Consider the following 24,539-nt stretch of genomic DNA (forward strand, 5'->3'; position numbering starts at 1 on the left):
ATCCAGCAGTGAAAGAAATAACCTGTGGCTGGATAAGAACTCTTCCTGATAATTTCTCAATTTTCAAGCATAAATAGATATTTTAAAATGGGATGGAGAGGAATAGTGCAGGTTTTTGAGAGTAATACTTGTGTTAACTTGTAACTGCTGCAGTTCTAAAAGCTGTAAGGAAACTGTATGGCCAAGTGATTTCTTTTTTTTTTTCCTGTGTCTTATTTCCTGGAATAAGAAGCACAGTCTAAAAATGACTAAAGAAAGACCGCATTAGGAAGACGTGTATATAGGAAGGTGATAAAATATCTTGAAAACATACTTAAAAACTTTTTGTGAATGAAATAGGTTTCCTCTCCTGTTTTACTTTTTTTTGTTCACTGTATTAAATATAACTTTTTCACATGCAGTTCAGCAATCATAACATATGATTATGTTTAATAATTGTCATACCAGCATGTATCCCACTGTTATTGCGATACTTGAAATGATTTGTAAATATCAAGTAATTGATTACTGCAAGTTAGTACGCTTAAATCCGTCTTTAAGAGGAATCTTTGGTTTCCATATGGCATCAGTTGCTACTTAGCATGGTTACTTCTAGATTCTATGAATATTTTTCTCCTGGTCTCAGTCTTTTACTCTTTCATTGTATTTGACATTTGTTCATGTATTTCTTTCATTATTAGAGTCTAATTTTTCAGTGTCTGTTTGTCAGTTTATGTTCAGAAATTTAAACCAGTAATACTGCTGTGCATGTATTTATTTGTATTTATTGATATTTAGCTATTTCCTTTTAAAAATATTAAATCACTTGCTTATTGTATTTCCCTCCATTTAATAAAAGACTGTTTCAGCTCATATTCATTAGTTGAAAAGTTGATTAATACTATCACCAGTAGATAAATATTTCTCGTTTATTCTTTTGTTGTCTTTGTCAGGTACCTTTTTATTAATGTTTGAAGGCCTATGATAGAAATTCTTACAATAGTGGGAATGTATTTTTTCAGACTTACTAAAGTACTAAAAGCCTATCTTGATATAGTATAGGTGTCCTTAATATATAGAGTAAGAAGTCAAAGTGTAAGACAGCCATATTTTCTTAAATTTTTTTCATGATTACTTTGTGCTTTCAATTCTGTAGAAAATATTGTAAACAACATCGTTTCCAATATTGGAAAATATCTGTTGAAAATTCAAATTATGAAATCAGAAGCAAATTTGCCTCCTTATAATTCATATTTGGTAGTTCTGTGGAAGAATAAATGGTACCAACTTTCAACTGGCTTGCTGGATTTAATCTATAAACTATGATTGTTATGGCATTTTGTTGATAAAGATGTGAAGCTGAATAAGAATCTTTTCCTTACCAGTATGGCTCCTTGCCACCTGGTTTTCTACCATCAACACGTGGAGATGCATCTGTTGTTCCACTGGAAGCTGCAGGACCACATCAACTGCCACCTCCACCGCCTCCTCCACCGCCGCCTTCTAATGGAGCAATTCCACCACCACCGCCTCCCCCTCCTCCTCCACCCCGTTTGAATGGCTTGGGAGTTCCTCTGGCTGGTGGTGGTGGTCCTCCACCACCGCCTTTCCCAGGCCTGCTGGGAGCTCAGTGGTCTCCACCTTCATGTACTTTGCCTTTTGGAATGAAGCCTAAAAAAGAATTCAGACCTGAGGTTACCATGAAAAGACTCAACTGGTCCAAGGTAGTACTGATTGATATAAAATCTGACATAGATCTTAGAGTAAATAGATTGTCAGGAGTAAAGTTTATATAGATCAATTGTTATGTTAGTTAAAATTAGATAAGATATGAATATTTACTGCCTTTAGTTTTCATTATTTTCTGAAAATTGTGTTACATTGACTCCTGAATCATCTGGGCCAAGTATATGTGACGTTCTGAGACTCTTCGAAAAGTCAGTTCTGGTCTAGAATAATACAGTTTTGATACCAGCATGCTTCCTGGATCCTACTATGCCTTCTGTTTTAGCAAAGTGTTTACATTGGACAAGTCACTGGCACTGTACTGATAGCTTTACATTTTCCAAACAAGTGTCTTGCATCTATCCAGCCTGGACTGTGGAAAGAGGCATTGCAGGTCTCATTTGTCCTTAGTGTGAATGTATTTATGTAAATTTAATCTGTTTTACGGAGCTCTTGGGTATTTAATTTGCTTTAGACTCTACAGAGCAGTCTTTGCATAGTATCCAAATAATTAATAAAATTTTATTTCATCTCTCAATCGTAGATCAGGCCTCAGGAAATGACAGAATCCTGTTTTTGGGTTAAAGCAGAAGAGGATAAGTATGAGAATGCTGATATGCTTTGCAAATTGGAACTTACGTTTTGTTGTCAAAAAAGGGGTAAGTAGTTGATTGCTTTGATTTTCAGCTTTTAGAGGTATCTTTAAAATTCTTGGGGCTTAAATATGCATATGAAAAAAATCAGAATATAACATTAATTTTGTGGATTTTAAGTGGAATATGTGAAGAAAATAATTCGAAAAATCCTAGACTGCTTAAAGCAGTAATACTGAACTATTTCACTTAAAGGGTGACAGAAATTATGTGACCTAGAAGAAAAACCTTGTTTATCCTCAGAATACATGTGTTAATTGATGTGTTCTGTGTCTGTGAAGGAGGAGAGTCTTTGAAATCTTTTATTTTCTGATAAACCTGTAACAACATAGATCTTTGTTTAGTTTCTTCAGCTTTTAAAGCTTTGTGCTGGAGCAAAATATGTGAAAGTATTCCTGGCTTTAAACCTTTTCTCTCTTTCTGAAAGTAAGTCATCTTGCTAGCAGTTTAGGTTATTCTGCCCCATACATAAAATGCTTGTATTTCCACTGTTTGTCTTGACACTTCTCCCCTGCCTTTGATTGGTATCGGACACTTTGTATTTTGGGTCAGCCAAAGAGGTGTAATGATTAATGCCTTTTCAAATTGAAGAGGAATTATTATGTTGTCAGTTTGTATTACAAATGTCAATTTTATATTTTTATTTAGTCAAGTGCATGGAATTCTCAACTTTCTCCATTCTTTTTGGTATGCTTTGGTGTGTATTATCTGTTTTGTTTTGGGTTTTTTTTTGTTTTTCTTTTTTGCCGTAACCAAGAACTTTAATCTGCTTTTGTCAAAGCAGCCTTTTTATGCTCTAACAGTATTTCTACTGAGCTGAGTACTACACTTTATTACTATTGATACTTAATATTAAGAATGTTATACAAAGATAAAAAGGCAAGAAAACCTCACACACCACAGACATTTTTGCTTAAATCTGTTAGAAGAAGTCTAAAAGATAATTGTGGTGCCTTATTAATGTTAGGAGAATTACCAAGAAGGTTCCTTGAATTTAACATGTTGGAAGGTTGTTAATAGGTTAATAGGTTGGAAGGTTGAAGTGTTTCCTATGTGTAATTAAACAGTAAAATTTGGGAGACAAGATGGTGTTCAGGCCAAACATGTTAATGACTCAGAAGAGAATTGTGAATCTCCCACAGACAGCAAGAACGTTAAAGTTAACAAGATTAACATTCCTTCAAAGTTGAACTGAATGTACCCATATCCTGGGTTGCATCAAAAGAAGCATGACCAGCAGGTCAAAGGAGGTGATCCTGCCCCTCTCCTCTGCTCTTGTGAGACCTCACTTGGAGTACTGCGTACAGTTCTGGTGTCCTCAACATAAAAAGGACATGGAGCTGTTGGAGCGAGTCCAGAGGAGGGCCACGAGAATGATAAGAGGGCTGGAGCACCTCCTGTATGAAGACAGGCTGAGAAAGCTGGGGCTGTTCAGCCTGGAGAAGAGAAGGCTGCGTGGAGACCTCATAGCAGCCTTCCAGTATCTGAAGGGGGCCTATAAGGATGCTGGGGAGAGACTCTTCCTTAGGGACTGTGTAGGACAAGGGGTTCAAACTTAAACAGGGGAAGTTTAGATTAGATATAAGGAAGAAGTTCTTTACAGTGAGGGTGGTGAGGCACTGGAATGGGTTGCCCAAGGAAGTTGTGAGTGCTCCATCCCTGGCGGTGTTCAAAGCCAGGTTGGACAGAGCCTTGGGCCACATGGTTTAGTGCGAGATGTCCCTGCCCATGGCAGGGTGCTTGGAACTGGATGATCTTAAGGTCCTTTCCAACCCTTACTATTCTATGATTCTATGAATACACTGTTTTGACAAAACCTAATAGAAGTCACTTACCTACAGTTGAAAAATCAGTGAGGTATACTCTTATACCAAATGGGGGTGGTGTGTGTGCGATTAAAGGGTCCTGCAGGGACAAATTTATTTATTTTTTTTCTTGCAGGTGGAGCTTACCACTTAATTTTTTTATTTTTTATTTTTTATTTTTTTTAAGTTTTGAAATCTGTCTTATCTCACATGGGTGATATAAGTGTGCCATCATCTTAATTTTCAAAGGAAGTAGAGACACATTTAGAACAGCAAGTATGTCTAAAGGGCAACATGGATGGCAATTTTTTTTCAAGAGTGGCTTACAGAAATTTGCAGAAATACAGACAGTGCCAGGCATCTCAGTGTCTCTCATTGGCAGAATGAATTCTAGTGTGAAGGATAGCAAAGTAACTGTTTGTTCTCATGACCATGGGGAGCGGGGATGCTTGTTTGTAGCTTATACATAACTTGCTGATTATAACAAAACTTGCCAAAGAAATTGGAGACATCTAGTTTTCTTCACGTCTTGGTCTTGGAGAGATTTAACACCATGCTTTCTAAAGTAGAATCAGCTAACTATTCACTAGACTCAATCTGGGAACAGTCCTTGACTGTTTCTAAAGCTTTGTCTCTAAAACCAGAAAGACAAAAAGTTAAAAATGATTCTGTAGCCAAATGACAGCATTCAAAGAATGAGCTGGTTTTCAGTCTGTTGAAGGGTCTGCTTATGCAGTCTTTTCATTGAAGTCATTGTGTAAGAAGAGGTATCTAGTTGTGGAAGCAGACACCAGAATGTTCAATGATGCTTTAAATGAATTTTGTTCTGATTAAGTAAAATCAGATTGAAGTACTCAAATGTTCAGTTGGTGATTTTTGCCAGCTTATTTGCCAGAATTATTTCAGTGTTAATCCAGAAGAGGAAATCTTATGTCTATGTAAACAATCCATTGAGGAATTTCAATTAGAAAAAGGAATACAGAACAGTATAGATTTGAAGCTTTAGCAGATGTTTGTATAGAAGTTATAAATGATGTTGATTCTGAATGGGTATTGAAGGAATTGAAACAACAGAAGATGTTATGGAGTCATGAAAGAAACGTTACTGCAGAAATAAAGAAATAAAAGAGGGTCTAGCTTCAGACCGTAGGAAGAATAGTAGTAACGTGGAGCGAAGACTGTATGTGGAGAAAAAAATCACTCTTGTGGAGGACATCTGGAGACATGTCAGTGACATGTCCTTGAATTGTGGAATTATTTAGTTTGGAGGGGACCTCTGAAGGTCATCTGGTCCACTCACCTTCGTAAAGGACTAGTCTAGTTCATACTGCTTGGGGCTTTGTCCAGCTGAGTTTGAGATATCCCTGAAGATGGAGATGTATGTTCCTGTGTTTGTAGTGGTGTCTGGGTTTTCTTGTTTTCTTTCATAATATCTTCCTTGTTGCAACTTGTGACTATTGCCTCTATTGTCTATCGTGCGAGTCCAGGCAGAATATGGTTCCCTCTTATTTTATGTAGCCTTCTGTTAGGTGGTTTGGGACAGCAGTAAGGGTTCCCTTGCCCTTGATCCTTCTCAAAACTGACAGCTCTCTCAGCCTTTCTGGATCTTATGTTTCAGCCCTCTAATCGTCTTGATTTTCTGATGTACTTGTTCCAATATACCTAGTTTGTTTTTGGGTTTTTTATCCTTGGGGTGGGAAACTGCAAACTGAAAAAGTATTCCAGATACTTCTTCCTGAGAGAGAAGGGAAGTAGAGGGAAATAATCACTTCTTTGACTCACTGATAAGTCTTGGTCACTTACTAGAGGAAATGTTTTCACTGTGGTGCTTGTTTAATAAAAATAATGATTGTGATGGTGGTGATGAGTCCATGAAGGCTATGGGTGGTATAGGGTATTTTGTCTTCATTATTATATTGTTAGAAAGCTGGTTTTGCCACTTTGCAGACATTGAACCTTTTGTGAAAGTAATGTGTTTCATAAAAATTTAAATTTTGAGCTGGAACAATGAGAAGTATGAAAGCATCAATTGCAGATGGTATTCTCATAGCAACTTAGTAAAGACAAAGTGTAATTTACTTGTTGACTCAGCATTCTTATGTCAGAATAAATTTGTAATCTTGAAGAAATCTAAGATTATATACATGAGAGAAGTACTGATATACAGGGAATGTGGGGGAAGAATATTAGCTTGGAATTTGGAAATACAAGTCAATGTGTGGATGGAATATTTGCAATATGAATACTTAAAAAGATTTAATTGTGACTGAAACATGAACATACATTTAAAATATGTGTAAGAAAACATGAGAGTTTATTGTGAGATGCCCCAAGCAACAAACACAAAATTCTGGAAACCTCAAATAATTAGCTTTGTGTCAGCAGCTGAAAGAATAAAAGTAGGTGGTGAAATCACTGCCTTAAAGACAATGTAGAAGTATGCTCCATGGCGCTCTCTCTGGCTGGTGGGGGGAAGAAGAAAAAGTAAGTGAGAAGTTCTGAAAATAATTTGACGAATGTGAGTGGTTTGCATGAATGATGTTTGATTTTTCTGTAACTTTTCTTTTTAAAGGCAGAAAGAAGGATTGGTATGAGGGTAGGTTAGAGAATTGAAAGAGAGAGAAATAATAAGAAATATCAAGTGTATGAGATTTATCAGGATTATACTCGTGGTTGCAGATCAATGAAGAAAATCTGTGAAAAGCCTTTTTGGCAACAGTGCTATCAAAGGAGTCTCTTACTGTAACTCTTTGAAAGCATTAAACTGAATATATGACTTAAAGTTAACTGGTATGTGAAATACTGAAAAGCAGAGCTGGAGCAAACCTTATATGTACTTTTATCTGAAGCCTGAAAGATAAGATGAACAAACAAAAATGCTCATGTTTGAATAACAACCGCTCTATGATAGATGTTGGAAGCCTGATGGAAGGATAATAATCACTCGTGTATGATGTTAATCCGCTGCCAGCTTTGCTGGAATGATTAGACATACAGGCAGGGGAGTGGCACTTATCAGAAGAGATAGCATGAAGTGTAGCAGCATGAAAATCTTGTCGGGGGGAAAAGCAGCCTACCATGCAAAACCTTGTGAATGGAAATTCCTACTCATAAAATAACAGTACATTAATAGCTTTCGGATCAGATGATGATTGTGATGAGAAAATATTAAATGAGATTAGAGAAGCTGCAGATTTTGTGGCAACAAAGTGAGAGATTAAACTACCCACATATAGGTTGAATCGATTCCTCATCAGGATAAGAAGATAAAAGCTTTGACTGCAACAAATGACTGTTTCAAATAATCCTGTATCCAGTGTGAGAAGGAACTGTTCTGGGAATGGGCTTGAGCCATGCGCTGGACCTAGGAGGTTGGAGTGGGACAGGAGGAGAGAATGATCACTACCTTAATTTTGTACCAGGAGAGAACTATCCAAGTCAATCTATTATACAAGCATTCAACTTCAGGACAGGGAACTAGCAAGCAAGCAAGATATCCATGCCAGCTAACAACCCAGAGGCTATTCTGATAATGCCATCTTAGAGATTTGAGTAAACTTTGTATTATAATTCAGAAAAAGCCTAACTGAGGCTATGGGGTAAAAAATAATTCTGAGTCGGTGGGAAGGTTAAAGACAGTATTGCAAGGAAAAGGATAGTGTTAAAAGTGTGAAAACCTGGCCAAATGAAGATAACCGGAAAACTCATTAAGTGTAGCTAGATAAATGTAAAAGGACATTATTCACATAGTCTTAGGATGCAAAGGATGCTTCAGCTGATACTGAAAAGCTTATTTAATCTTTTGAAAATGAATTTAGCTAGGGAATTAGTGGGACCACTTGGTAGCAACTTCAAAAGTTCCACAGGTTCAAAGAAAATTAGACAAATTTAGGGGTAATGGGTCCAAAGAAAATAGGAATGGATGTATTTGTGGGAAGATGAGATACCTTTTATGGGAAATGAGTAGTGATAAGGCTGGCATAGTGTCTTTTTAAGCAACATCTCTTACTGCAGTTCTTGTAGAGGATGCTGGCCTGGAGGGATCACTGATCAGACCAAGTAGGGCAGTTATTAGGTTCTTAATCATGGATATAGTAGTACCAATTTGGTTGGAGTAGTTTCAAGTTACTGTGTTTAAGACTCACAATGCTGAAATAATAAAGTTTTTATATGCGAATTCGAGGTCTTGTCAATTATAGAAGGGAGAAGAGTAATGAAACATCTATAATATATGTACTTAGTTTTTGGGGATAATTTGAAGAGTACTGATGTGGAGAAGATACATCAGTAAGTTGGTGGAAGTCTGTGAGTAAGTGTAATTCATGTAGTGAGACTATAGTAGTTAGGCTTAATGTCAGATATGTGTTCAGGATAACTCCAGAGAGCACCAGCTACATGTTACCTAAAGTCATGCGCTCGGTGCTTGAAGTGGTTTGCCAAAGGGGATTCCTAGACTTAGGAGGCTGTACGGAGCATACAAGAAAGTGACCTCTAACCAAAAATAAATCTTTCAAAGCATTTAAATACAAAATGACAATTTGTTTCATGTATGCAAAATATAAGAAAGTTTCCTGAAATATGTGTTTTGTAAGTGGTGTGCTGTGTTTATAGATGTCCTATTAAAAAGTTAATTTTACTTGATCCAACAATTTTTTTACATAATAATGTTTGAGTATTAAAGTCCAAATGAGGATTAGAAATTGCAGATCCAACATACAAGAAACCACTCCTAAATTCTTCATTATTTTTAGCAACATGCAGATAACTGCAGTTAATGGAAGATGGCATGGAAAATTAGAAATTTACTCTTCTTTCTTATCTAGATATCAAAGGGAGCTGATCTAGTAAACTCAAGAGAGAAAGACTGCATGATCTCTCTTTTTTGGTTTTTTTTTTGGTTTTTTTTTTTTTGGTAACCAACTGGGACAGATTTTCATCCTAATCTTATTGGAAATGGCAGTGTCTGATCCCATCACACCAGAGCTACTGCCAGACTTGATTATTCAGAAATTAAGCACTTGTATGGGATTTCTATCTCTGCTGACACTTGTCTTGAAATGGTCAATATAGTTCTTTCTACTTTTTTTTCTTTTTTTTTTTCTCCCCTGTATACTCTGTAAGCAAGAACATCAAGGCCTAAACCGCTACAGTGCCAACTAACGCTCAAACATTTTAAACCAGGAAAGAGAGTAAATGCTAGCGAGAGGGTCAAATCACCAAGATAAATTAGTTTAGTGCTTCATTTGACATACCACAACCTACCCAGAGTAAGCAATAGAACTTGTGGTCAGCCAACTGAAGGTTTAGGTGGAGCTCAGTGTCCTCATACCTTCCTCCTCTGGAGGAGTATTTACACAGAAGTTGCTCCAAATTGTGCTTCAAATAAACCTGTAAGACTTCCAATAATGTAGTCTAGTAACTTCTGATATTATAGCGCGAATTCAAGTTGCCTTTTTAATGTAACTGTGCACAAGCAGAAGTAAAGCCTGCTACATGTCTAAGTTTGGCTGCTTTGCAGTGTCACTCCAACTACCCTTTAAAACAAGATTATTCTAAAAGATTTATGTATATAAAATGAAAAAAGGAAGAAAAGTGTTTATTTCTGAAGAATGCAGGAGTAAGTTATAGGCATTTGCAAAGGACAGCAACCAGTGAGTTTTGCAAAGTACTGAAGCATCAGTGGTATCTTGCAATTTCATTGTGTCATCTTTCCATGGAGAGAAGGGATGATATATCCACTGTTGCATTGGTGGTAAATACATTAGTTTCTTCTATTCTTAGCAGATAGAATGATCTCTGATTTTATCTTATTTAGATATTTGTGTCAAGTATATTTGTTATGTACAGATTGATATATAAGAAACGGTGAATGAATATACTTCTGTGGTGGGTTGAGCTTGGCTGCCTGCCAGATGCCCACCTAAATGCTCTGTAATAAAAATGAAAAGCCTGTGCATTGAGATCATTCGTCGATTACTGTCACAGGCAAAACAGACCCAATTTGGGTAAAATTAATTTAACTTTTTTTTTTTTTTTCCTAGTGTCCTATCACAGATAGGAGAAACCTTCAGTTGTTCAAATGGTTAAATGTCTTTAAAGAAGTGAGATGTGAATAACTTCTAAAGCCTGGCTTTCATGTCCATGAATATGTGGCAAACAAAAAATGGAAACCCATAGATGACATTAACATACCAATGGTTGGAATAGTCTGACAATAGCATTTGTTTTGTGGTTTGTTTCTTTTTGAAGATATAAACTGGGGCATATTTTTTCATTTAATCTTTTTCTTTGGCAATTTCTTAGGATGAATTCTTCCTTGAATTAAATTATCGAATGACTGTGCCATTTGTACCCTAATCTTAGTATGTTATAATAATCCATAACATCAGATCATTATTCCAGTAGGACTGTAGAAAAGAGGCAGTCTGCCAGTAGAAGTTCTAAATAGTTATAGAAAAATTTTTGTTGCAAGGAAGGGTACTTTGGCTTGTATTTTCAGTTAGGAAATGCTGTGTCAGATAGTGAAGGGGTATTGTTGAAGAGTTTGTTATTGTACTTGCAAGTAACTACCTAAGCACAGGTATTAATTTTACCTTAAATTTATATTAACTTACTTTATTTTTTTTTTTTTTTTGGCAGAGTTGCAGTACGTGTTGTTATTAGGTTATTGGTTCTTCTACACACAGACTATTTAATATTTCCTGTCAGCTTCAAAACAGATCGAGTGCTTTCTTTTCTCCTCAGTGAAGTGCCTTGAAGGAGTAGTTCCTGTGGTTCACCTTTACCTTTTTCTTTCAGTTTTTTTTTTTTTTTTTTTTTTTTTTTTTTTGGACTTGATTTCTACCCAAAATGCAATATTAGTCTGCAGTGGACTCCTGTTTGAAAATATGACAGTACATGCAGGCTAACAAAAGCATTTCACTCCCATTTGACAACACTGTGATAGGAAAAGCCTTCAAGGGCTTGATGTTTTAGAAGCAACAAGAGTGTTCCTTTATTGATTCCTGGTAGAGAATGTTTTTACAATGGGAATAAGTGCAATCTTTGAGGAAACGGATATTATTTTCATGTATCTAGAGAGGGGAAAAAAGTCTGCTCAGTATAAGTCCTAGACTGTAAACACCAATAAAATGGAAAACCAGGTCTGGAACTTAAAACACAAGTTAAAAAGAGGTCATTAGTATTTTGTTTATTTAATGGAAAATACTCACTTTAAAAAGTTACATGTTTATCTTTATACCCACAAGGATCTTGTGAGAATTAATTTGATGGTGCTTGTATCACACACAAGGTGTAAAGCTCTGTACACCTACTACAAACCTATTTTCATGGGGTTTACCTTCTTTTTAGTTTTGTTACATGATGATGCACTATGTGCCTTTGAAGAATTCTAATCTAATGTTACAAGCATTTATATCTGACTAAAGGTAACATTTAAGTGTGGCGAAATCTTCATTACAACAGTGCTTTTGTTGTAGCCTTTTTTTGTGGTGAGCAGAGAAAAATAATTTAAATGCAAGAAAAGAAATGTTTAAAAAACCTTATTTGGCAAACCTTCAAAGTCACTGTTCATGAAAACTATTAGCATTTAAATTTCCATGAGTACTACTTTTTGTCCTTTAGAAAACCTGCCATTTACTGTTTTGGTGAAACTATTTTTCCCTGAATCTGGCTTGATTCAGAGAAAATTGATTTCAAATGCAATTAATTTTAAAAACCAAGAAACCCCCAAATTCTCAAACAAGGAGATTATGTGTTAATGGAGCAGTGAATTCTAGTTGGGCAGCTGTTAGACAGTGCTTATGTAGGCACTGGTAAGCCAGGCAGAATATAGCAGTATATTCAGCAGAGCCTTTGGTTCTGTTTGCATTTGGTGTGGTTCTATTGGAACAATATTTTAATTTATTCATATGTGAAAAGTGGTTATAGACATCTTCTTGCCTTACCCACTAAGGTAAGTTCCTCTTTACCTGCTAGCTCTGTGTAAATATGATCTGATGTTGTCTAATACATAACTTTTTTTCTTAATTAAAGAGGGGTCTTATATAAAAAGCAGTAAGTTGTTTACTTCATTTGAGAAACAGACTTCCACTGTAGGCTGCTGTTCTCTGTGATCTCTAAATGATAAATTTCTCATACAGTTTCTTCATTCTAAATAGATTCATTTATTCTGGGGAGGGACTCTTCCTTAGGGACTGTAGTGGGTAGGACAAGGGGTAATGGGTTCAAACTTCAACAGGGGAAGTTTAGATTAGATATAAGGAAGAAGTTCTTTACAGTGAGGGTGGTGAGGCACTGGAATGGGTTGCCCAGGGAGGTTGTGGATGCTCCATCCCTGGAGGTGTTCAAGGCCAGGTTGGACAGAGCCTTGGGCAACATGGTTTAGTGCGAGGTGTCCCTGCCCATGGCAGGGTGCTTGGAACTAGATGATCTTAAGGTCCTTTCCAACCCTTACTATTCTATGATTCTATGATTCTGTAAATATCTTACCTAACAGACTTTTTAAGGGGACTCTTTCAATACGTTTTATGAAACAAACATCATAAAGGATGTGTGTTTTGTGAATATCCTGTAGTCGGTCTCCCTCCATCCCCCCCCCCCCCTCCAATAGCAGTCAGGTTCTGAAGGTTATGTAAGAATGGAGAGAACTTAATTGGACTGAAATAGTAGGACTTTTTTGAGGGGGCAGTTTAAATTGGAATTTTATCAAAGTATTCTTTTACATAGAAGATAAACTAGTTCAGCATTCTGAAAACTTTCTTAATAGGACAGGATGTGTTTGCATGATGATGTTGTTATTTATTATCTGGCACAACAGTTAATATTTACATTAAAACAGTTGTGTTTTCAGATACTTCTGGATCAGTTTGTTGGCTTTCAGTTTTGTTTAAATTAAGAGAATGAAGAATGAAGTGGGCAACATATTCTGTAACTTTTAACAATTTTATATTTGTTTTATGGCCTTGTTTCCTCACTTTTCGTGTTTTTACATAGTACTGTGGCTCTGCTTTTCTTCTGAACTCACAAGATAGTTCTACAGCCTTACATCTAACAGTACTTGAGTAACGAAACTTAGAAACCTTATCTGCTCTATTACTCAGTTTAACAGTTATAAAGACTAAATGTGTCCTGCTGTGCAATCTGACTTGTCCTTTGATATAGAAGTGCCTCTTTCTAAAATTGTAAATGCATGTGTCGCTGGCAAGGGTAATAAGATAGAAAGAGCCTACTTAGGGTGACTGGTTACCTTTGCAGTTCCCTGATTGGCACTGTATTGCCTTTTGGCACTTAAAATTTGGCTGCAACATACTCGACATGTGCAGCAGAATGTTGCTTTTTTGTTGCTGGCATTTCAGTGTAAGATCTCAAAGTACTGAGTCATCTATTTGAAACAATGGGAAGATGGAAGAAGCAACTAAATGTTCAGCAAGATCATTTGAATGAAAGCTGCTATCAAAGATAAGAAAATGGAGGGTAGATATAATGGAATCAATGAAGAGAAATTGGATTCAAGGCGCAGTTGCACACGGCAGGAGGAATCTTAGCATGTGGAGTTCAATAGATCTATAATGCTGCAGTGAAAAGAAACAAACCTGGATAGCTATAGCTAAAACTAAACTGGGTTAGTTCATCCTAATTGCAAAAAGCCAAGAGAGAAAGTTTATTGTCAATAGTAATCTAGTAGCATGATCTAAATTCTTCTTTTAATGCTCTAGAGAAGAGAAACAGTAGTGATAAATAGAGGATTTGACTTGGTCAAACTTGAAAAAGGGGAAGATAGAATCCATTCACTGCTACCAGTTGACTTTCAGAATGCACCCCTGAGTCTTCCTTATTCAGCAAATTAATGGAAGATGTAGTGAGCAAGTGGGGTCGAATGGTGAGTTAAGCTGTGCTGTGCAGATGCATACTTTATAATAAATAGAATCCGAACTACTTGAACAAAAATAGGTTTTTTGAGAACAGAATATCAGTATGCAATGGTAACAGACAATTCTGATCTCCAGATTACTGTTGCTGAGAGAACTTGGGAGTATGAACCAAAACTCAAAATATGGAGCACATTTGGGAATAAATAAAAGCCTTCCTGAAACAGCTGTGGCAAAATAAGCCAGTATGAACAGAATAAGAGAAATTAAGGACAAAGCGTATCTTGTGTCAAAAGGCTATTGTGCTTCTGATTTGTCAAGAAAACACTGTGATTCATTTTTCTAGAACTCATGCCTACCTTTAGGGTGAAATGGAAATCATATTATGCTTAACTTCCTCAAAAACAATAACAAAAAATTTTTTATTTGTACCACTATCAGTGTTTGTTCTGGAATGCCTGTATAGCTCTTGGTACTTAGGAGACTACAGTCTCTGAAGATATGGCTTATTCTTCAATCACCAGCTGGATTTTTCTGTTTACTTGGGGAAATATTTGTATCCAGTCTTTAGCTGGGGTGGCGGGGGATAGGGGAGAGGGGACGGGGGAATTCATATAGATTTAGGCAAAGTATAATTCTGCTGCAAGAACCGCATCTACATTATCATGATGCTTCTGATTGATAGGTGTTTATTCAGGTGAGTTAGAATGAATACTTTGTTACTGTTTACAAGTAGAACTAATAAGTGATTTTGATACACATAAGATTAGACTAATTCCTCAAGTCAGCAAGGTCTAGTGACTAGGTAGTTAACTGTTATGCGTATGTAAATGTAACAGGAAGAGAGGGATAAAATCCTATTCTGCAGCATTTAGAGATGTTAATGTAATCAATGTAGAAATGTCTAACACTGATGCAAAGCAAACTTATTTTTCCATTCTTATCTTTCCCAGCATCTAAAAAAATTGGGGCTAGTAGAAAGATATGTGACCAGACTGTAAAGAAATACTATTACTATTGTTATGTGATAAATTACATTTTTCTTTGTAAAATAACTGAATCTACATAGTAGACTGATTATTCAGAATCTCTGTAACAATCTCCATGATCTTTAGTCTCACAAAATTATAGCATAGATTTTGAAGAACAGGAATTCAAGAAGCTTTAATGATAAAAAAATTTGTTTCCCTGAATTCCCGAAGGAATGAGAAATCTTCTGGGCAGCGTGTTAAATGCATGCTAATTAGAGACCCTTTTAATATTTAGCCTGAAAGTATATTCACAGAAATTGTCTGATAGGCCAGCTTTGCTAGGTATGTTAGATTTCCCATTATCTATTTTTAATGCAGAAATACCTATCCTTTTTTAACATAAGAGAAGATAATTTGCAGTGAAGCTACAGTTTTATAGTATGGTGTGGTATTTATGTGTTCTCCAGCCAATAAAGATGAGAATTCACTTGTAATTCCATCATCACTGTTGCTTAGTCTCTGTCTAATAGTATGCAGATACAACTGTTTTAGTGAGAATGAATGTACAGTTCTCTCTCACTTGGTTTTTAATATAATGTTCTGAAATGCTGCATCTTAAAGCTTGCTTGCAGTGGATGCTTTCTCGGTTTGAATCTCTATCTCTGTTCGCGATTGACTGATCACTTCATTCCTTAATGTACCACAAGAGTGTCTCATAGTACAGTAAATGATCTGTATTACTGAATAACTATTACAGATTTGGTGAAAGATGAGAGGAAACTCTAAGAAATACAATTACTTTGTAAGTAACATCTGTTGTACTTCTGTAATAATGCTGAAGAGATGTGGTTCTGTAATTGGAAGATATGTAGGCATACTTTCAACTAGAAAATATTTTTTGAAAAGGAAGGTCAATCTTATTTCTTGCAAGTTTGTATTTTCAGTGAAATTATCAAGTGGCATCTTGCAAGCCAGTACCAAGCTTCCTAGTTGGTCCATGTTTGTATCTTTTTTTTGTATTTGTCTTTTATATTAAGGAAATCTTTCAATACAAAATTTTACTTAAACAGAATTGTAGTATTTTTGTTAGCTATTTATGTAGACTAATACATTGAATAATAAATCTTTTAGTATATTTAAATGTTTCTAAGTACTTAGGCAGTGAATTAATGGAAAAAGTTCTTTTGTGGGTTAGAAAACATACACCTGAGTTACTAGATTTACTTAACTTCTTTTTTTTTAATAGTAGTGATTAAAAGCTTTTAACGTGCAAATTGTGAAATATTGTTTTGAACACTGATGTGTTCTTGTGCTGCAGATCCAATATAGTCTCCAGTTATGTTCTTCAGTTCTGAGGAAAAGGTTAAGGTGATTTGTTCACTTTTATTGTGCATCCTGTTTATTTCTTTACAGAAGCTGGAACTTTTTGTATTTATTTATTTTTTAATAATAAATACATAAATATCAATCAGGGGAGTTCTGATGTCTTGTTTCCCTTATAGATTGCTGTTGAAAAATATTGTTTTCTGGTATTTAATAAGTCTTTAACAAGAAGAAGCTCTAGCTCTTATTTAATGAGCATGGGAGTCCCTGTATCCCAAAGAAAGCAAAACAGTTTAGTACCTGAATAATCTTGAGTCTAGAGGTATATGATGAAATTTCCTCGTACTTGTAGACACCTTCATGATTATAATATGAATACAGAAATTTTACCCCTTTGTAGTTTAATGGCTTTTTCATAATTGAACTTGTGGCTACAGTTACTAGATGATACTTACCTTTTTGCTTTGTTAGTTTACTTGTCTTTCAAGGCTTTCTTCAAAAGAAGTAGAAATTTATTTAATTTTTATGATGTTACAGAATGTCTATTAAACTATCATTGACTCAGTTTATATGTTTTTGTCAGTACTTTTTATTATTAAGTTTTTTTTCTGTATTAGACTTGTCCAAAATCCATAGTTAAAATGGGCACTTTGCTGAACAGCCTTGAATAATTGGCTTATTACAGGGTATATTAAAACATATAATCTAAATGAAGGTATGCTCCATTTACCTTTACTTGCAGTCTCATTATGGCTTGAGACAATGAGAGTTTAGTGTTTAATGTGATGAGTACAGAGACTCTTAAATGTATAACTCGTGCTTAGACAGTATACTCTATAATGGTGTCCTGGGTTCAGCTATAGCAGTCATTTTTCTCCTGCTTAGTAGCTGGTGCAGTGCTGTGTTTTTTAACTTTCAGCCTGGGAACAACGCTGATAACACCGATGTTTTTAGTTGTTGCTAAGTAATGTTTATTCCAACCAAGGACTTTCTCAGTCTCATGCTTTGCCAGGGAGGAGGGGAAGCCGGGAGGAAGCAGAGACAGGACACCTGACCTAAACTAGCCAAAGGGGTATTCCATACCACAGCACGTCATGCCCAGTATATAAACCGGGGGGAGTTACCCGGAAGGCCCAGATCACTGCTCGGGTCGGGCTGGGTATCGGTCGGCGGGTGGTGAGCAATTGTGTCCTCTCCCCTTGTTATTTCACTAATCATTATTATCATTAGTGGTAGCAGTAGTGGTTTTGTGTTATACCTTAGTTGCGGGACTGCTCTTATCTCAACCCGTGGGAGTTACATTCTTCCCATTCTCCTCCCCATCCCTCCGGGAGCGGGGGGAGGAAGAAGGGGGGGGGGAAGTGAGCGAGCGGCTGTGTGGTTCTGAGTTACCGGCTGGGCTCAAACCACGACAGTTCTTTTTGGCGCCCAACGTGGGGCTCGAAAGGTTGAGATAACGACAGATCTGACCAGAGTGTGTTTAATCATATTTGTGATAAGCACTCATTGTTACTACTCGTCACAATGGTGATTATTTGGCTCTCAGACGTGTTGTGCTTGATCTCAGAGTTTCAGCATGTTGTACCTTACTTACAGCCACTATTTGCTGTTTTAGCGTTTATCGGCTGGGAGGCCTGGGCTAAGGTTCTTGTTTCACTATACTTCATGGTAATGACTTGTAATACAATAGACTCATTGATCATGAAACTGGTCTGGTTTGTGCTTCCAGCGTGGCCATCACCACTATACATTGGGAGGTATATAATGAAATATTTTAGCAATTGCATATCTTTTTTTTTCTCCTCGGGGGGTAAACTTACGAAGGAAGCATTCTCTTTCACCCCCCGTTCCCCCACCAGCCTATTTGCAACAGCAATTGAGAGTTCTGAAGGTTTTAGATGGCCTTTGAGTACCCTTGAAACCTGCCTGCTGATTGTGCTGGGGATCAGCATGTTGGCAAACATACGGAGTGTGTTTTACCCACGGCCATCCCGTCGTAGGAACATCCTATTTCGTTTAATGTCAAAAATTCAGCAGTATCAGGTTCGAATCTGGTCTAGGGTTAGACGACGATATAGGAGGACCACCAGGAGATTTTCCCTGAGGCTGGACAGTTATGAGTGGCAGGGTGTGTGGGATAGTATGGGCAAGTACCTAGGCCAGTGGGCCCCTCCAGTGCTTTGGAACTTCACCACTGAACAAGTGCAACATCCGGAAAAACTAGTAAAACACTTAAACGAGGTGTGCTGTCGTCCTGGTTATACCAGAGAGGGACAAATTTTGGCAACGTGCTGGGGCTTGGCCTATGCCTGCAGAGCCCTGCTCAACACTATCCAGCACCTTCAAAGGGAAAAAAATGGCTCTGGATCTGATGGCAAAGCAACAGACAACGCAGCTATGCCAACTACAAGCACAGCAGCTACTCAGACCCTGACCACAACAGTCAACACAGCTACTCCAAGTACAGCAGCTACATCAACCCCAGTGACAAGCACAACAGCTACTCAAACCCTGACCACAATAGACAACGCAACTACTCCAACTTCAAATACAGCAGTTACACCAACCCCATTGACAAGCACAACAGCTACTCAAACCCCGACAGCAACAGACAATGTGGCTACTCCAAGCACCGCAGCCACACCAACCCCAGTGACAAGCACAGTAGCTACTCAAACCCCGACAGCAACAGGCAATATAGCTACTCCAAGCACCACAGCTACACCAACCCCAGTGACATGCACAGTAGCTATTCAAACCCCGACAGCAACAGACAATATGGCTACTCCAAGCACTGCAGCTACACCAACCCCAGTGACAAGCACAGTAGCTACTCAAACCCCGACAGCAACAGATAATGCAGCTGTTGGTGTTACTCAACTCCCAAGCACAACAGCTGCACCAACCCCAGCAATAGACATTGCAACCACTCCAATCCTAGTGGCAGACACTGCAGCCACTCCAACCACAGTGACAAACACTGCAGCTAAACCAAATGTCCAGTTTGTGACAATGTCTGTTGCCCCTGTAAGCAAAAGCAAACGAAAGGCACAAAGAGCAACCCGCGAAGCGAAGAAAGATGAAGACCCAGTGCCATTACTATATGCAACAGCATCTGAACAAGAGTTACTACTACGTGGGTCAGAGGAAGAGGAAGAAGAAGAAGAGGTCACTTCTCGACCCCGGACCTCAACCGAACTACGGAATATGCGAAAAGATTTCACCCGTCTTCCAGGGGAGCACATTGTCACCTGGTTGCTCCGGTGCTGGGACAATGGGGCCAACGGTCATGAACTAGAAGGTAGGGAAGCCAAGCAGCTGGGATCACTTGCTAAGGAAGGAGGAATTGACAAAGCGATTGCAAGAGAGAAGCGAGCCCTCAGTCTTTGAAGGCGGCTCCTGGCAGCTGTGAAGGAAAGGTTTCCCTACAAAGACGATATTACGAATCGCTCAGCCAACTGGACCACGAAAGAGAAAGGCATCCAGTCCCTGAGGGAATCAGCCATTATAGAGATGATCTATCGTAGGCCGGATTCCAGGAACACATCCGTAGACCCAGATGAAGTCGAATGTACACGACCCATGTGGCGGAAACTTACACGGAGTGCGCCATCATCATATGCCCACACATTGGCATCAATGACCTGGAATGACGGCGTATCACCAACAGTGGATTTCCTGATTCGTCAACTCCGAGAGTTCGAAGACAATCTCACCCCTTCCATCATTTCAGCTGTGGAAAAACTGTCCCAGGAGTTCAAACAATTGAGAGACAATTTATCCGATCTATCCAGCTCTCCACGCGTACCAACCCATGTCTCAGCTATTAACAGAAGGCGCCCTACTGCTCGAGAAAGAAAATATAGGAGGTACACGCCACAGGCCACCCTATGGTTTTACCTGCGGGATCATGGAGAAGACATGAGAAAGTGGGATGGAAAACCTACTTCAGCTCTGGAGCAACGGGTGCGTGAACTGAAGAGGAGAACAATGGTTAAGGATGATCCTCCCAGGAAAGCTGCTGCTCCAGTCTCTGGTGAGCAGTTTCCCAGATGGAGCGAAAGAGCTGATTTTACTCCAGCTCCTGTGATAAGGAATACTAATCCCTTTCTACAAGACAGAAGTGGAGAATTTTGTGATCACTATTAGAGGGGCCCTGCCTCCAGCCATGTGGAGGAGAGGGATAATCGGGTTTACTGGACTGTGTGGATCAGATGGCCTGGCACATCAGTCCCACAGAAGTATAAGGCTCTAGTAGATACCGGTGCACAGTGTACTCTGATGCCATCAAGGTATCAAGGGGTGAAACCCATTTCTATTTCTGGAGTGACAGGAGGATCCCAAGCGTTAACTATGCTGGAAGCTGAAATCAGCCTGACTGGGAGGAAGTGGCAAAAGCACCCCATTGTAACTGGTCCAGGGGCTCCATGCATCCTTGGCATAGACTATCTCAGGAGAGGGTATTTCAAAGACCCAAAAGGGTATAGATGGGCTTTTGGTATCGCTGCCTTGGAGACAGAGGAAATTAAGCAGCTGTCCACCTTACCCGGTCTCTCAGAGGATCCTTCGGTTGTGGGGTTGCTGAAGGTCGAAGAACAACAAGTGCCAATTGCGACCACAACAGTGCACCGGCGGCAATATCGCACCAACCGAGACTCCTTGATTCCCATCCATAAGCTGATCCGTAGGCTGGAGAGCCAAGGAGTGATCAGCAGGACCTGCTCACCCTTTAATAGCCCCATATGGCCAGTGCAAAAGTCTAATGGAGAGTGGAGATTAACAGTAGACTATCGTGGCCTGAACGAAGTCACACCACCATTGAGTGCTGCCGTACCGGACATGTTAGAACTTCAGTATGAACTGGAGTCAAAGGCAGCCAAGTGGTATGCCACAATTGACATTGCCAATGCATTTTTCTCAATCCCTTTGGCAGCAGAATGCAGGCCACAGTTTGCTTTCACTTGGAGGGGCGTCCAGTACACTTGGAACCGACTGCCCCAGGGGTGGAAACACAGCCCTACCATCTGCCATGGATTGATCCAGACTGCACTGGAACAGGGGCAAGCTCCAGAACACCTGTAATACATTGATGACATCATCGTGTGGGGTGATACAGCAGAAGAAGTTTTTGAGAAAGGGAGGAAAATAATCCAAATCCTGCTGAAGGCCGGTTTTGCCATAAAACGGAATAAGGTCAAAGGACCTGCACAGGAGATTGAATTTTTGGGAATAAAATGGCAAGATGGACGCCGCCAGATCCCCACAGACGTGATCAACAAGATAACAGCAATGTCTCCACCAACTAACAAGAAAGAAACACAAGCTTTCTTAGGTGTCGTGGGGTTCTGGAGAATGCACATCCCAAATTACAGTCTGATTGTAAGCCCTCTCTACCACGTGACCCGGAAGAAGAATGATTTCAAATGGGGCCCTGAGCAACAACAAGCCTTTGAACAAATTAAACGAGAAATAGTTCATGCAGTAGCCCTTGGACCAGTCCGGGCCGGGCCAGATGTGAAAAATGTGCTCTATACCGCAGCTGGGGAGAATGGTCCTACCTGGAGCCTCTGGCAGAAAGCTCCAGGGGAGACTCGAGGTCGACCCCTTGGCTTTTGGAGTCGGGGATATAAAGGATCCGAGGCCAGCTATACTCCCACTGAAAAAGAGATACTGGCAGCCTATGAAGGGGTTCGAGCTGCCTCAGAAGGGATCGGAACTGAAGCACAGCTCCTCCTGGCACCCCGGTTGCCTGTGCTGGGCTGGATGTTCAAAGGCAGGGTCTCCTCTACACATGATGTGACCGATGCTACATGGAGTAAGTGGGCCGCACTAATTACACAACGAGCTTGAATAGGAAATCCCAGTCATCCAGGAATTCTAGAAGTCATCATGGACTGGCCAGAGGGCAAAGATTTTGGGATGTCACCAGAAGAGGAGGTGACGTGTGCTGAAGAGGCCCCACCATATAATGAACTGTCAGAGAGTGAAAAGCAATATGCCTTGTTTACTGAGGGTCCTGCCATACTGTGGGAAAGCATCGGAGATGGAAGGCAGCTGTGTGGAGTCCCCTGTGACAAGTTGCAGAAACTGCTGAAGGAGAGGGTGAATCGAGTCAGTTTGCAGAGGTGAAAGCCATCCAGCTGGCCTTGGACATTGCTGAACGAGAAAAATGGCCAGTACTTTATCTCTATACTGACTCATGGATGGTGGCAAATGCCCTGTGGGGGTGGTTGCAGCAATGGAAGCAGAGCAACTGGCAACACAGAAGTAAACCCATCTGGGCTGCTGCATTGTGGCAAGATATCGCTGCTCGGGTGCAGAACCTGGTGGTGAAGGTACGCCACGTAGATGCTCATGTACCCAGGAGTCGGGCCACTGAGGAACACCAGAATAACCAGCAAGTGGATAAAGCTGCTAAGATTAAAGTAGGTCAGATGGACTTAGACTGGCAACATAAGGGTGAATTATTTTTAGCCCAGTGGGCCCATGACACCTCAGGCCATCAAGGCAGAGATGCAACATATAGATGGGCTCGTGATCGAGGGGTGGACTTAACGATGGACACTATTGCCCAGGTTATTCACGAATGTGAAACATGTGCTGCAATTAAGCAAGCCAAGCGGTTAAAGCCTCTCTGGTATGGAGGACGATGGCTGAAGTACAAATATTGGGAGGCCTGGCAGATTGACTATATCACACTCCCACCAACCCGCCAAGGCAAGCGCTATGTGCTTACCATGGTGGAAGCAACCACCGGCTGGCTGGAAACACACGCTGTGTCCCATGCCACTGCCCGGAACACTATCCTGGGCCTTGAGAAACAAGTCTTGTGGCGACACGGCACCCCAGAGAGAACTGAGTCAGACAATGGGACTCATTTCCGGAACAACCTCATAGACACTTGGGCCAAAGAGCATGGCATTGAGTGGGTATATCACATCCCCTACCATGCACCAGCCTCTGGGAAAATCGAACGGTACAATGGGCTGTTAAAAACTACACTGAGAGCAATGGGTGGTGGGACTTTCAAACACTGGGATACACATTTACCAAAAGCCACCTGGTTGGTCAACAGTAGGGGATCTGCCAACAGGGCTGGCCTAGCCCAATCAGAACTTTTACGTACTGTAGAGGGGGATAAAGTTCCTGTGGTGCACATAAAGAATTTGTTGGGGAAGACAGTCTGGGTTATTCCTGCTTCAGGTAAAGGCAAACCCACTCGTGGGGTTGCTTTTGCTCAGGGACCTGGATATACTTGGTGGGTAATGCGGGAAGATGGGGAAGTCCGATGTGTACCTCAAGGGGATTTGATTTTGGGGGAAAACAGCCAATGAACTCAATTGTACGCTGTTGCCTGCTCTATAACACTTTTATAGCCCACCAGCTAGATATCTTCAGGTCGCCAGCAACTGACCCTGACTTCCCTCCGATCATCACCTCAACAAAGAATGAATTTTGAGGAAAACAGATGAGCTCAGCAGTGACCAGACAAGTTTGGCGGTATCATCAGCAGGCAACAACCCAACACTACATACCGTCCCTCCTGCCCTGAAAGACTATTACAAGAGATGGAGCCTGACATCATGGACTGGATGAGTTCAGCAATTTTACAGGGATTGGTCCATGGACTAGGGAACGATATCTTTCTCTGTGTGTGGGTGTGGGTGTATATATATGTGTATATATGGGACAGGGGTGATGGTGTGCTGAGAGATGTGGGATCTGAGCATGACGTGAATGGTATGGAATAAGGGGTGGATACTGTCCTGGGTTCAGCTATAGCAGTCATTTTTCTCCTGCTTAGTAGCTGGTGCAGTGCTGTGTTTTTTAACTTTCAGCCTGGGAGCAACGCTGATAACACCGATGTTTTTAGTTGTTGCTAAGTAATGTTTATTCCAACCAAGGACTTTCTCAGTCTCATGCTTTGCCAGGGAGGAGGGGAAGCCGGGAGGAAGCAGAGACAGGACACCTGACCCAAACTAGCCAAAGGGGTATTCCATACCACAGCACGTCATGCCCAGTATATAAACCGGGGGGAGTTACCCGGAAGGCCCAGATCACTGCTCGGGTTGGGCTGGGTATCGGTCGGCGGGTGGTGAGCAATTGTATCCTCTCCCCTTGTTATTTCACTAATCGTTATTATCATTGGTGGTAGCAGTAGTGGTTCTGTGTTATACCTTAGTTGCGGGACTGCTCTTATCTCAACCCGTGGGA

General features: G+C 39.8%; 1 protein-coding gene across 1 annotated transcript in view; it reads left to right on the forward strand.

Moving 5' to 3' along the window:
• Positions 1 to 24,539, forward strand: part of DIAPH3 (diaphanous related formin 3) — a 231,025-nt gene that overhangs the window by 52,584 nt on the left and 153,902 nt on the right. Inside the window, 2 exon segments of the mRNA XM_030477090.1 lie at positions 1,365 to 1,703; positions 2,249 to 2,363. Of these exon segments, the coding sequence (XP_030332950.1) occupies positions 1,365 to 1,703; positions 2,249 to 2,363 (454 nt within the window).

Source organism: Strigops habroptila, chromosome 2, assembly GCF_004027225.2.
Source record: "Strigops habroptila isolate Jane chromosome 2, bStrHab1.2.pri, whole genome shotgun sequence".
NCBI classification, from domain to species: domain Eukaryota; kingdom Metazoa; phylum Chordata; class Aves; order Psittaciformes; family Psittacidae; genus Strigops; species Strigops habroptila.